The sequence below is a fragment of the Danio aesculapii genome, chromosome 16, assembly GCF_903798145.1.
Source record: "Danio aesculapii chromosome 16, fDanAes4.1, whole genome shotgun sequence".
In the NCBI taxonomy this organism is placed as follows: domain Eukaryota; kingdom Metazoa; phylum Chordata; class Actinopteri; order Cypriniformes; family Danionidae; genus Danio; species Danio aesculapii.
Window position 1 is genome coordinate 14,632,564 of NC_079450.1, and position 14,200 is coordinate 14,646,763.

The 14,200-nt window shown below is 35.9% G+C and overlaps 1 protein-coding gene across 1 annotated transcript; it reads left to right on the forward strand.

The window, feature by feature from the left end:
* Positions 1-4,000: 4,000 nt before the first annotated feature.
* On the forward strand, positions 4,001-13,716 carry fbl (fibrillarin). Its single transcript, XM_056476160.1, has 9 exons — positions 4,001-4,104; positions 5,796-5,915; positions 7,878-8,030; positions 8,132-8,226; positions 9,064-9,234; positions 10,346-10,478; positions 10,559-10,671; positions 10,758-10,903; positions 13,327-13,716. Exons 1-9 carry the CDS (start codon positions 4,095-4,097, stop codon positions 13,349-13,351), a joined length of 966 nt encoding a protein of 321 aa, XP_056332135.1. The 5' UTR covers positions 4,001-4,094; the 3' UTR covers positions 13,352-13,716.
* Positions 13,717-14,200: the final 484 nt, after the last annotated feature.

A 14,200-nucleotide genomic window follows, 5' to 3' on the forward strand; every position in this document is an offset into this window, starting at 1 on the left:
GAGCTGTAACCAGTGTTGGGGAAAGTTACTTTTGAAAGTAATGCATTACAATATTGAGTTAAAAAAGTAACTAGTTGTGTAAATTCACCTTTTCCATTTACAATAAAGAATAAAAAATCCTTTAACATAAATCAAAAGATCTATTGTTTGCTAAACATTTCACAACACTTTTCACAAAATGTTACAGAAATTCATTCTCCCATCTACAATATATATAAAAAAATCTCCAGTTTTCACACAATACCTAAATAGAATTATGCAAAAGTATTGTAACGAGATATGCACAATGTTTAATTAGTTTTACAATACTAAAATGTCTGCATGAACACTTTGTAAAGCAGGACTTTAGCCAGCTCACGTGCGTAGTGGAAAGCAAACGCCAAAAGGTGCGGATATCAATAATCTATTTATCAGAAAATGCCTTACATGTTTAGTTTACAATACCTATAGTTTTGTTTTACCTGTTGTTTTGTATTATAGAACTGAATAATGAATGTTTATGTTTATTCTTTAAACACATGCTTTTAAATGAAGATTCATGTTTTAATATGGGAATTATTCTTAAAATCACTTTGCCTTTCCAGTAATATTTATTTTCATATAGATATTGTAATAAAAAGGAGTTGTCCAACACTTGAGTACCTTTTTAGGAAAACAATTGTGTACCTTCATTTCAATATAAAAGGTACAGAACAGTATCATAAGAGGTCTTTTCTGTACCATAAGGTACAACTTTTACAAAGGTACAAAACTTTATTTGTCCACCGTGTACCTTCTTTTCTGAGATTGTACTTTAAGTTTAATTCAGTAGTTTGTTTTTTAAAAGCTAAAAGGTTACTAAAAAGTAACTCAAATACTGTTACTTTTTTTAAGTAATGCGTAACTTAGAAAAGTAATATTATTATGGAACTTGCGTTACTTGTAATGCCTTACCCCCAACACTGGCTGTAACACAAACATGCGTTGGTTATTAACACCTAACAAACAGAATGCACAATTGAATTGTCTTTCTGTCTTTTTTATTTCAAATGAATGAAACACATTGACGGTACTGTTTGGATAATTTATTCGTTTCCCATGTTTTCATAGTGTCGCTCATATTTGTGCTTGAGGAACACCTTCACTTTTATTTATTGCTCTTCTTTGTTTGTTTGCAATTCAGCTCTGTTCTATTTCACAAGACGTGAATAATAAAGCAAATTAATACAATTATTCTTCTCAGATACTGTGCATTGTGTTGAGTTTTTTAGACTGTAAGAATGCTTAATCTAATAAACATTACACAAACACAGATGCTTAACAGTTTTTAAACAAAGCCACTTTCTTTATCGTTAGGTTCATTGATGATAAAAGTAATAGTCTGCATCTGCAAGAATAATGATTTTTCTTTCTAAAATCATCATAAGTCATATTTGCTGACAACAATTCCCATTTTCTTAATATTTACTGAATGTATCATTAAGTAAAATAAGTTTAAGTTTCTTCTGGAAATTAGGGAAATATTAAAAGATAAAATTCACAAGTGTTATTTTTAGGGATGAGACTGCCTACAGGCAGGAGAGACAGCATCTGGCCACTTGTTGCACAAACAATAATTTGCTCCTAATTGTGCTCACTGTGGAGTTCAGGAAGGGACGAACAGGCTCACATGATTCCATCCACATCAATGGGCGGGCCGGTGAGCCTGTCTCATCCTTCAAGTTCCTGGGGATCACAAGGGACCTGTCCTGGACCACCAACACCTCCAGCCTTCAACCATTTTATTAAGGCAACTTAAGAAGAACCAGCTGTCCTCAGCCATCATAGTGAACTGCGTAATAGAGAGCATCCTGACCAACTGTGTCAGTCACAGTCTGGTATGGAAGCTGCTCTGTTGCTGAGCGTAATGCACTGCAGCAGGTGGTGAAAACTGCCCAACACATCACAGGGGTATCTAGAAAAAACATTGCACTGAGCATGCAGTATTCTTAAGGACTCCCCTCACCCTGCTCACAGACTGTTTTCTATCATGCTTTCCGGCAGGCGCTTCAAGTTCACCCAGACAAAACCCAGAGCTTTTTTCCCTTTTGAACTCTGCCCCCCAGGCCCCCACTGACTCTTTTGCCCCCTCATACACCCCCACACTCTCCTTTATACTCCCCAAATCATTGCATTTATTCAATATTTAATATTTGCACATTTAAAAATTGCACTTATACATTGCACTACGTTGCACTGATTAATGAAATTCATTTTGAACTGTACATACCCACTGTACATACAGTTGAAGTCAGAATTATTAGCCCCCCCTGAATTATTAGCGCCCCTGTTTATTTTTTTCTAAACATAATAGTTAATAACTCATTTCTATTAACTGATTTATTTTATCTTTGCCATGATGACAGTAAATAATATTTGACTAGATATTTTTCAAGACACTTCTATACAGCTTAAAGTGACATTTAAAGTCTTAACTAGGTTAATTAGGTTAACTAGGCAGGTTAGGGTAATTAGGCAGGTTATTGTATAATGATGGTTTGTTCTGTAGACTATCGAAAAAAATATAGCTTAAAGGGGCTAATAATTTTGACCTTAAAACGTTTTTTTTTTTTATTATTAAAAACGGCTTTTATTCTAGCTGAAATAAAACAAATAAGACTTTCTCCAGAAGAAAAAATATTATCAGACATACTGTGAAAATGTCCTGAATCTGTTAAACATCATTTGGGAATTATTTAAAAAATAAATAAAAAAATTCAAAGGGGGCTAATAATTCTGACTTCAACTTTATATATTTGTAATTATGTTCATATATTTATCTGCATACTTCTGATTATTAATAGGAACCTGTTGGTTACATATATTCATCTATCGTTAATAATGTTCATAGCTAATACAACCTGTATATAATGTTCATAGTGCATCCATCTGTAAATACCCATAGTTTTTCTATAACTGCATTTGGTAACTTATACTGTACCTTATCCTGCACTTGCTGCTGTTGCACTCCTGGTTAGACCTAAACTGCACTTCGTTCGTTGCCTTGTATTTGTACTCCACAGTACACGTGACAGTGAAGTTGAATCTAATCTAATCTAAACTGATAACAATTCTGGTATAAGTTTTGTAAATATAGATTTATTTAATACATTACCTAAATGCATACTTTTACATTTGTATTCATTTAAGTTAGAAAATATATTTCATTTAATTTTAATTTCATCTTTACGTCCAAGACCCGGAAAAATCTTTGGGTCCTCATTTATGACTGAACAATCAGAGGGAACTGAACTGAAACACACTTCAACCTTGAAAAACAATGATGGAAATAAATAGGAAATTAATAGACGGCGATTGTGGCTCAGTGGTTACCACTGTCGCCTCACAGCAAGAAGGTAACTAGTTCGAGTCCAGGCTGGGTCAGTTGGCGTTTCTGTGTGGAGTTTGCATGTTCTCCCCGTGTTCGTGTGGGTTTTCTCCGGGTGCTCCTGTTTCCTCCACAGTCCAAACACATGCACTATAGGTGAATTGAATAGCCTATAAATTGTCCGTAGTGTGTGAATGAGAGTGTCTAAATGTTTCCCAGCTGGAAGCGCATACACTGTGTAAAACATGTGTTGGATAAGTTGGCGGTTTATTCCTGCTTTTGCAACCCCTAATGAATAAAGGGACTAGCCAAAAGAAAATGAACGAATGAGACAAATAGATAAATATTTATTGGTTGGTTGGTATACATTGCAAAACATGTAGGTTATCTTTATCTTTTTAATAATTTAAGCAGAAAACGATGCTGTATTTTGACTGTATTATTGTTGTTGTTGTTGTTGATTTTATCTTTAATTCTACACCATTTAGTAGCAAATACCTGAAAGGTCTCAGGAAATTGAACTGAAATGGCTCATGAGCGCAGCAGATTGATGATTGTAGCTGCAAGGTTTCCCGCTAGATGGCGAAACAACGAGCAAAACCACGTTTTTCCAACTGCATTGTGGGTAAAGACGTTCTACGCACATGTGGCCACCTGATCAGTGCAGTAGCAGACCGGAGGAAAAGCGGGACAGAATCAACGCTAGCTGTTCGTGCAATTAAAAAAAACAAGCACAAAATAACATAAAATGAGGCCAGGTAAGTTATGTACACATTTCGATCAGAACCAGTCAAAGTTAGGGCTATAAAATATTATTCAAGTCACGTTATTTGTATAGTGTTGATTTTGAGTTAACGTTAGCCGGATGAGTTAGCCACGTACTTAAAGTTTTGAGGAAGAAACGCTCGTTCTCTTTAAATATCTTGCCATTGTTATTTTTTTATTACAAGCTTTGGTGTAAAATTATTAAAAGGTTATTTCGGTGTAAATAACGTTATTTTTATACATGTATACATATGTTATAACGCTGCACGTGCGCGCGACCGAGCCATGCTGTTACACGCGGTGCTGAAGCTCCACATGGCTTTAAACTAGTCTGAAAATGACCAGTTTACTTTTGTTTCTAAAAATAGTTGTCTGGTTGATTGGGATGTGTTTTAAATAGTCGGTTTTGTGTAACGTTATTTGACTTTTTTGTACATTTGAGTTTGTGCGTTGTCGAGTTATTAGGTGTAACGTTAGAGGAATGTACGTTTTTTCCTCTTGTACAATTAGTTTTGGTGTTGTGGATGAACAAAGACACAAATATTACAACCAAAACAGAGTGTCTTGAGCGAAATGTAACTTTGTTGTGTGGTCTCCAGTAGTGGGGTATATATGCACATGGACTTTTAATGTTCAGGCCATTTAATTATTGAGGTAAAGTTAATATTACATTTACACTCAGGGACTTTCTCCTTAATAATATAATTTCACATAAATATTGTTTGCATAGTCTGAATAGTGAAATCATATTAGTAGCCAATGACAATCAAAGTCAATGTTGTTTGCAGTCATATACAGTGCTAATGTTTTCAAGTCATATATGTATATGATTTCAGACCGAATATTCAAAGTTCCACAGTAAACAATATAGGGAGCATGTCACAAGATGTCTCTGAATGAATGTGCGAATATAAAACCGACTTTATCTCAATAATTTAACCCTCTTAATGCTGTCATTAAGGGCTCTAATATTTCCACATTCTACGTCTTATTTGGCAAGAGAACGGTTATTTTGTATTTATGAAACATAAGATAAATCCATGTTGTCTGATCAGCAACTGCTCATATGCTGATTTTTTTTTTGATTATTTTTTTAAAATGGATTCTGACCAAACTTTGATAAACATGTTTTACAAAACATATTTTTGACACCTAATGGTAATTCATATTATTTTGACTCTAAAATTACATAAACATGAAATGTAACTTCTTTTAATTGGTTCTGTACCATATATATATATATATATATATATATATATATATATATATATATATATATACACACACACTTAAAATATAACCATTAAAAAAAGTAAATATTTCGAGGCTCTTTAAGCATTTGGAAAGTTTTGGCTTTTTACAAAATTGATGTTTTGTTTTTGTTTTGTATGTCTTCAGGCCCAAATGTGCTTACTAATGGTTTTCATAGTTTTGTGTGAATGCAGTTTTAACTTATTAAAGTGTCCCATAAACGTGGTACTTCAGACAGTGCAAACCATACCACTCTGTGTAAACATGAAACCGTAATAAATGTTTTCCTGGTTAATGCAAGGAGTCAGTTGCAGCTTTACTTTAAACTAGTTTAATAATAGTATGGTCCACAAATGCGATGTTCCTCCTTTTATTTTATGTTTATATTTTGCTCTCTCCCTTCATCAAAGTAATATTTGTGTCCTTTCTTCAGGATTCAGCCCGAGGGGAGGTGGTGGTCGAGGAGGATTTGGAGGACGAGGTGGATTTGGAGGACGAGGTGGAGGAGACCGTGGAGGAAGAGGAGGATTTCGAGGAGGCAGAGGTGGTTTTGGTAAGCAGGATATTGAAGCATATTTATTTTCCTTTTATATATGCATTCGTATATGGATGGTACGGTTTGTTTTGGCATGTGCCTTATGGCTTTTTTGTCAACATCACCACCATTTTTCTCAGAAAACATATTTCCAAAGGGGCTGTTGACTTGAAATTTTCCCTGGATGTTGATACCAAGCAAAGAAATCCACATATGCAAAAACAAATTAGTTTACGAATTAAGTTATGCATAATAAAATAAAATGATGCAGAGAAACAGTCTCGAACATGTGAAGAAAGGCAGTGAAAGCCCAGACAGCTGCTGAAATCTCTCAGTAGTTCTTCAGCAACCTTCTGCCCTTCCTCAGTGTAAATTAATATTCGCTACTTCAGTTGAACATCTACATTATCAGGTAGGGTTGGGTCAATAGACGATCCCATCCATCACAGATGGCCAATAGACATCACGATGCTGAGCCGGCATCGCAATCCTCCACCTCCGTTGCAAACCTGCTCGTGAAAAATATCGAGCCGCGTTTACACTAATACGTCTTAGTTTGAAAATGACACATAAGAATGAAAAATGTCTACACAGGAGTTTCATATAGCGTTTCTGAAAAGCCCTCCTTCCACACTATACCGCTGAAAATGCACATCACGTGACCACACACACACACACACACACACATGACCACACTCTGTCATGCACTGCAGTGTAGGCTATGCGCTAGTCTGACTCTGAGCTCCAGCAGTCACCCCAGAGAGCAGTGCACGTCGGACAGTTTATCAAGGATGTAGCTCTGGATCGCGTGTCACTCTAGTTGTTAAATGTGAGATTTATTTAATCTTGTCTCTATGTAACGACTCTTTGGTCTTATAAATTTATCAGGTATCGTGTCACAGCATCAGTACACTGCTTCAATCTTTCACTTTCACTCTTGCACTTAGTAATTTTAGCAAAAACAGATACTATTGGTTGGTTCCTGTTTGTTGTGGACTTTTTTTTACCAACCAAGTTTGTTGATGCCATTATAACGACACAGATCACTCTGCCTATTCATGCCAGAGTCCCGTGGAAAAAGTGATTGACAGGTGGTAATTTGTGTGTAACTTATCTTTATTTATGATTTGGTTATGGGTAAAACAAAGACGGTGCGGGTCGGGTAGTTGAAATGGTAGGCTACAAATAATTAATTCGTTATGAATTAATGAATAATTCGTAAATAATTAATTCACCGCTGCCTACGAGGACGCTATCGTTCATCATGTTGTTTCACATTACACATCGGACGATGCCAAATTGTTCGACATCGCCCAACCCTATTATCAGGATGATGATGATGATGATGAATCCAGGGTGGACATTTCAGCAAGACAATGAACCAAAATACTCAAATGCTTTCAGAGAAAGAAAAAAGTTGTAGAATGGCCCAGCCAATCACCTGACTTGAATCCAACATACAAATTAAGGCTCAGATTTGATAGACGAGACCCACAGAAGCATCAAGATTTTTACACTCTGTAGAAGTCTGTGGAAAAAAATCACACCTGAGCAATGCATGCGACTTCATTCTCCATATGAGAGGTGTCTTAATGCTGCCATCACCAAAAAACCCTTTTATATAAAGTATTATATACGCTTCAGTAGTTCAGTACTTTCTCCTTGTGTCTTTTCAATTGTTATTACACATAAATCATTTTTTAGGTTTGTTTGTTTTTTTATGTTTGTATTGGTTTTTTGTATTGTTTTTTTCTGGTTCAATGCCATGTCAACAGCTCATTTAGAAATATTCCCAGGAAAAAAACATGACGTGTTCAATACTGATTTTCCCTGCTATAGATAGATATATAGATAGATTTAAATGTATTTTGGGGCTCCTGTTAGTCTTTTAATATGTAATCAAATGATTCTTGTTAGAAATTTGCTTGACAGGACTAATTTGACACAATGATCCATTTTGGTTTCTGTTGTTTGATAAAGGTGGAGGGTTCAAGTCTCCGGGAGGTGAAGGTGGTTTCCGTGGCCGAGGTGGAGGCCGTGGCACTCCTAGAGGACGGGGAGGAGGAAGAGGGGGAGGACGAGGAGGCTTCAGAGGAGGAGCCAAGGTGACCGTAGAGCCCCATAGACATGAAGGTGCGGCGCAGTCAGTACTCTCTCAAATAATTGGGGGTTTAGTTGCTGTGTACTGTTAGGTAAATGTGCTAAATGCTCCTGTTTTCTTGGGAAAATCACAGGAGTTTTTATCTGCCGTGGTAAGGAGGACGCCCTGGTCACAAAAAACATGGTGATTGGAGAGTCTGTGTACGGAGAGAAGAGGATAAATGTTGAGGTGAGCTTGTAGAACCATGTCTGTGAGATTTGTCTGTTATGTTGGAAAAATGAATGCATATTAAAGTCCAAAAGCTCTCACTGCATGTTGAAGTCTTTTTTTAATTCATGTTATGAATGCGAGATATCCCTGCTGGGGTTTCTGTCTAGTGAAATTTTTCTTTTTCAACAATAAAATTAAGTTCCAATCCAAGCTGAAGCAGAACATTTGTGGATCTCTGAGTACAAATGCAAATGTCTGTGATTTAGGGATCCATTTATAAAGAGAATTGCAGCATCTACTTTATAAAAGTATGCGCTTTTATATACTAGACAAGCTCTCGGACATGCTGTCACTGCTTAACTTTATAACTTAAACAGGCGTTTGTTTTATCAGTCATCCGTCACAGTCAATATCCTCCTTTTTTTTTATTTCCTGCCTTATTGGAGAGACATTTTTAATGCTCCAGCTATGGATAGTTTTACATAATGGTGCAATGAAAAGGTAATGGCCAAATGGTTCATTATAAAATTTTATTGTTGCAGAAGAAACACAAAATCTTTTGTGTGCTGTATATATTGATTATTGATCAATCTAACCCAATTTTTTTACCTCTCTACTTAACCATTAGTCATGCATATCTGCCATATTAATAGTTTGATCACTCATTAAAATGTTGACTTGTCACCAACTAGTTGTTTTTATCTATGATGAGTCTAAGAAATTCAGGATAGGGAACAAAAATACTCAAAACAATATAAAGAATCCCGTCCAGCTTCTGAAAATTTGTTGCTTAAATCCAAAGTGTCTAATGTGTATTTGAATAATTACGTTTTTTTTGTTGTTTTTTCTCATCAGGAAGGAGAAACTAAGATTGAGTACAGAGCGTGGAATCCTTTCAGGTCAAAGTTGGCCGCTGCCATTTTAGGAGGTATTGACCAGATCCACATCAAGCCAGGAGTAAAGGTCATGTACCTGGGAGCCGCTTCAGGAACTACTGTATCCCATGTTTCTGACATTGTTGGACCGGTATGTTACTCTTTCTTTCTTTTTCTATTCTTTTTTTCTCATTCCTGTCCACAAAATCAGCAAATACAAATCTCTCAAACTGTTGTTGTTTTTAATAATGCTGTGGATTGTGGTTTAAAACTCACCTTTGAATATTAAGCTAACGGGGGGAAAGGAAAAAAAAATTGGGTTTAAACAACAGGAGCAATTTACAGAGATTCAAGCTGCATATTCCTTGTTATAGAATGAGCTTTTTTATTTTATATAGATTTTTATTTTGTTTAACTTTTGCTACCACTTTTTATTAACTTCTTTTTTTACTTTTGAGCTGTTGTATCATATTTTATTTACAGTAATTTTTGTATTCAAACTAATTAATTAATTAACTAATTAGTTGCCAAAGCAACATTAGGTAATTTGTTAAATCTAATATTTGTGTTACTTCGGTTAAGGCTGATTTATACTTCGGTGTCAAGTCTTTGCCGTGACCTATGGTGCCTGCCTTGTGCGTAGCCGTGCATTTTATACTTCTGCGTGCTGTTTGTGTTGCTCTGCAATAACACATCTGAAATTCTAGCTGGCAATAGGTTTTTATGTTCCTCTGTGTCGAGTTTCCTCACAGGTGTTTTGTTTTTTCTGAACGCTGCAGGTAGCTCAAACACACTCATTCAGAGGTGGGAACCGGCAGACATGCAACAACTTTAATCTTAAGTTAACACAAAACAAAAGTTTTCATCTGGAGCTCCTTCACAGGACTCGAAACTTGTAAACAATCGCTCCATCGGGCTGACGGCTCTCATCACTGCCCACGCTCCTCACAGCTACCAAGCCGACCAATCAAAGCTTTCACTGTCGTTGCAACGTGTAGTTACGTTTTTGAGAGGTGCACGCCAGCCACGACGAGGGCTGTGCCACCATGCAAAGGCTGCACCAGACCATACGTGTGCGCTTGCAGCAGAAGTATAAATCAGCCTTTACTTGAATTATTTTATTCCATTTTAAAGCATTGTTTATAATTATTTTAATAAGCTTAGTAGTAATAAGCAGTATTATTTTCCACAGGACATTACACAGTATTTCTGAAAGTGTGTCTTTGACATTTTAGTCGTTGAAATGAATTTTCTCACCATAGGAAGGATTGGTGTACGCTGTTGAGTTCTCACACAGATCGGGCAGAGACTTGCTAAATGTAGCGAAAAAGAGAACCAATATTATTCCCATCATTGAAGACGCCCGGCACCCGCACAAGTACCGCATGCTTGTCGGTAAGTTCCTGAAAAGCGAACGCTTGAGATATAAAAAAATACATGAATGTTTGTTTAAGCTCTGCTTTGTTTTCTTCAAGGAATGGTGGACGTCATCTTTGCTGATGTTGCTCAGCCTGACCAAACCAGAATTGTCGCCCTCAATGCACACAATTTTCTGAAGAACGGAGGCCATTTTGTCATTTCAATTAAGGTTAGAATCAGTGTAAATCTGCTGAGATTTTGGTCTACTTATGTTTTCATTGTTTTTCAGTTATAACCTTTATTTTTCTTCCTCAGGCGAACTGTATTGACTCCACAGCTGCTCCAGAAGCAGTGTTTGCGTCCGAGGTGAAGAAGATGAGTGCAGAGAACATGAAGCCTCAGGAGCAGCTCACACTGGAGCCGTATGAGAGAGATCACGCTGTCGTTGTCGGAATCTACAGGTGAGTCTTGATGGATATGTGTGAAACACCAGGTTTGACTATGACAATAGGTGCATATCAGTTAGCTCCCTTGCTCAGTAATTAGAAAGGCAGCCATTTTAAGTGCTCTTTTAATCAAAATTGTTCCAGTGCATTGAAACGTTTGCACCTTGATGTTCACTTAACGGAAGTTCGGAAGCAGGAAATAGAACTGCACAATATATTGTTTAAGCATCGATATTGCTAGAAGATCATTCGCAATCACATCGCAAGTATACGCGATGTCAATCATTTGATCAGTGTATCCCAACCCTGTTCCCGGAGGCACACCAACAGTACGTATTTTGGATGTCTCCCTTATCTGACCCATTCGTTTCAGGTTTCAGGTTTCCGAGTCTCTTCTAATTATCTGATGATTTGATTCCGGTGTGTTTGATTAGGAAGAGGTTGAAAATGTGTACTGTTGGTGTGCCTTCAGGAACATGGTTGGGAAACTGCATTATGACCATTATATTTGATCGTTTCGCATTGTTTTTATTTATCTTATTTATTTTGGATGCATAAGGATTTTACAGTCATTCAGGCTTAAGAAACTGTACTATTTGTAACTTTGACAAATTATAAAACTTTTCATTTTATTTAATTGTTTATAAAACAAAGACTATGCAGTATTTTTTGAGTACTCTGATGAATGTTTAATGAATAATGAATATTTCAGTACTCCGAATGACAAAACTAGAGTATTTATTTATCATGAATGTACAGCTAGATGGGTTTCGCAAACACTTTTAATTGATTCGAAATGGTTAAAATGTTGCTGGGGTATGAAACAGTTCATTGAGCTATAATGGACTTTTAAAAACTTTGTAAAATTAATATATGTAAAATTACTAAAAGATGTTAGATTTGATGTACAATAAGGACATTCTGCTGTTACAATTTGTCCCAATGTGTAGTGAAACAAGCTCATCCCTTACTGCCCTTACAGTGGCTTAGTTCGTGTACTTTTGATCCATGATTTGTAAGTAAGGGAACTAATTGAGAAACACCCAGTATCATTATTGTTTTAATGATGTGCTAGTTGGCATTTTCATATGCTACTCCTTTAGTTCAAAAGCATTGACAGCCTGTCTAATTCTAAAACAGGGGTGTCCAAACTCAGTCCTGGAGGGCCGGTGTACTGCAGATTTTAGCTCCAACTTGCTTCAACATACCTGCAAGGATGTTTCTAGAAAGCCTAGTAAGAGCTTGATTAGCTGGTTTAGATGTGTCTGATTGAGGTTGGAACTAAACTTTGCAGGACACCAGTTCTCCAGGACTGAGTTTGGACACTCCTAATCAATAAGAACGCAGCTAGAATGAGAATTCAATTGAAAAATATGATGCAATTAATTTGATGAAAGTAATTTCACAAAAGCAAGAGTTGACATTTTCTCTTTTATTAGGATGTAGGCACATCTTTATCATGATGTTCAGCAAACAGTGTTACGTTTGAGTTATATTTGGACAGAATATTTAGTTTTTTCTGTTCTGCCCATGAAAGTAGCAGCAAATAAAGCCGGAGCAGAACATTTGTGATTCTCGGAGCAACACTGATGTTTTGTTTCTGAATGAATGTGTTTTTAAATGAATCATTTGAGTCTGTGATTGAGTGTGCCATTTATAAAAGTAATCAGATCCTTCCGAATCAATTAGTCATATTCAGCAAATTGTTTGAATGACAGATATATCATGTATCATTACATTTATACTCATTCAGACTGAGTTTAATTGCATAATGTGGACATATAAACATCTTAACCTCATTATTTCTGCTCTGAAGTGTGCGTAGGCTCGGGCATAAGCATGCCATGAATTAAGTTATGATTGTTTTCAGTTCAGCTTGTTAGGATGTTCATCACTGAGCCAAATGACAAAATGGGTTTTGGATAATAAACATTTGTATTTACTTTAATTACATAATGTTCATCTACTGTGTGTATTTGGTGTGGGTGTATCCATCAATCTATCTAGGGAGTTATGCATACAATGCATAAATGTAGGTATTATAACTAGCACTTGTGTGTATCGCCTCTTGTTAAATCGCTGAATGCCTCAATTTGGTCAGTGTAAAATGTATTCTGAAAAAACAAACTTTTATTTTGGATGCGATAAATCAATTAATCTTTGCCCAGCACTAAAAATAACCACACATCTTAGTAAATATCTTGTGTAAACTTACTGTAAGTCTAATTATTGGTGCACATGTAAACATTGATTAACCCAAACCAGCCATGTACTGACACAAAAACATGTCCAGCAAAACACTATTAATTGTTAACGAATAGGATAAATATTTATTGACCGCAACCTTGTAGGAACTTTCAGAAACATCTTGACTTGAATTTTCCTACAATGTTTATTTTATTTAGAATGTAATATTTTGTGTCCCATCTTCTTTCCAGACCAACACCCAAGGCGAAGAAATAAGGAAGCTTTCGTCTCTGCATTCACATCCTCCTTTGCTCCTGAAATTCCTGCTTCAGCCACTAGATGGACCCACAGTTTGCAGATGACAAAAGACTGATATAACTGAACCATTTTCCTGCATCCGTTGGGACGGGAGTGTATCCCGCTGCAATATATTCTTTATGGAGAGTAACACAGCTCCCGGGTTTTTCTGTTCAGTTTTTTCTTTGTATGATCATCCTCTATGTAATATACAGTACTGAGAGATGAATTTTGAGTTTGCTTGTCAGAATTATTGGAATCTTGATTAACTAAATCAACAGTTTTCAGAAGCATATCTTGGTTATTGTTTCTTTAAATATTTTTAGTAAAACGTTTTTATCTTGTTTGAGTGTGGTTTGTGTTTTTACATTTCTCTCCGAGCTTGATTTTCAAAAAGACACACACAACTTCATCATGATGTTCAATCAATTTATTTTTTATTTCTGAATCAATTAGTCCTGTTCATCAATTTGTTTGAATGACAGATTCCATGAATCATTACAAAAATTAATTATTAAAAGGGTAGTTCAACCACAACTGAAAATTCTGTCATCCCCTTCAGTTACTCACCCTTCACTTCTCACAACCCTTTTGAGTTTTTTTTTTTTCTGTTAAACGCAAAAGATATTTTAAGAAAGCATGGAAACCTGTAACCATTGACTTCCACAGTGGGTTTTTTACAACGGTTACCCAATGAAAGACATTTTTTATAATATCTCCTTTTGTTAAACAGAAAAACGAATGCAATTACTTGAGGGTGAGTAAAATTTTATTTTGGCTGTAATGCTGGCTGACAATTTCAATGTAATTTTAATCATTGCATTTACA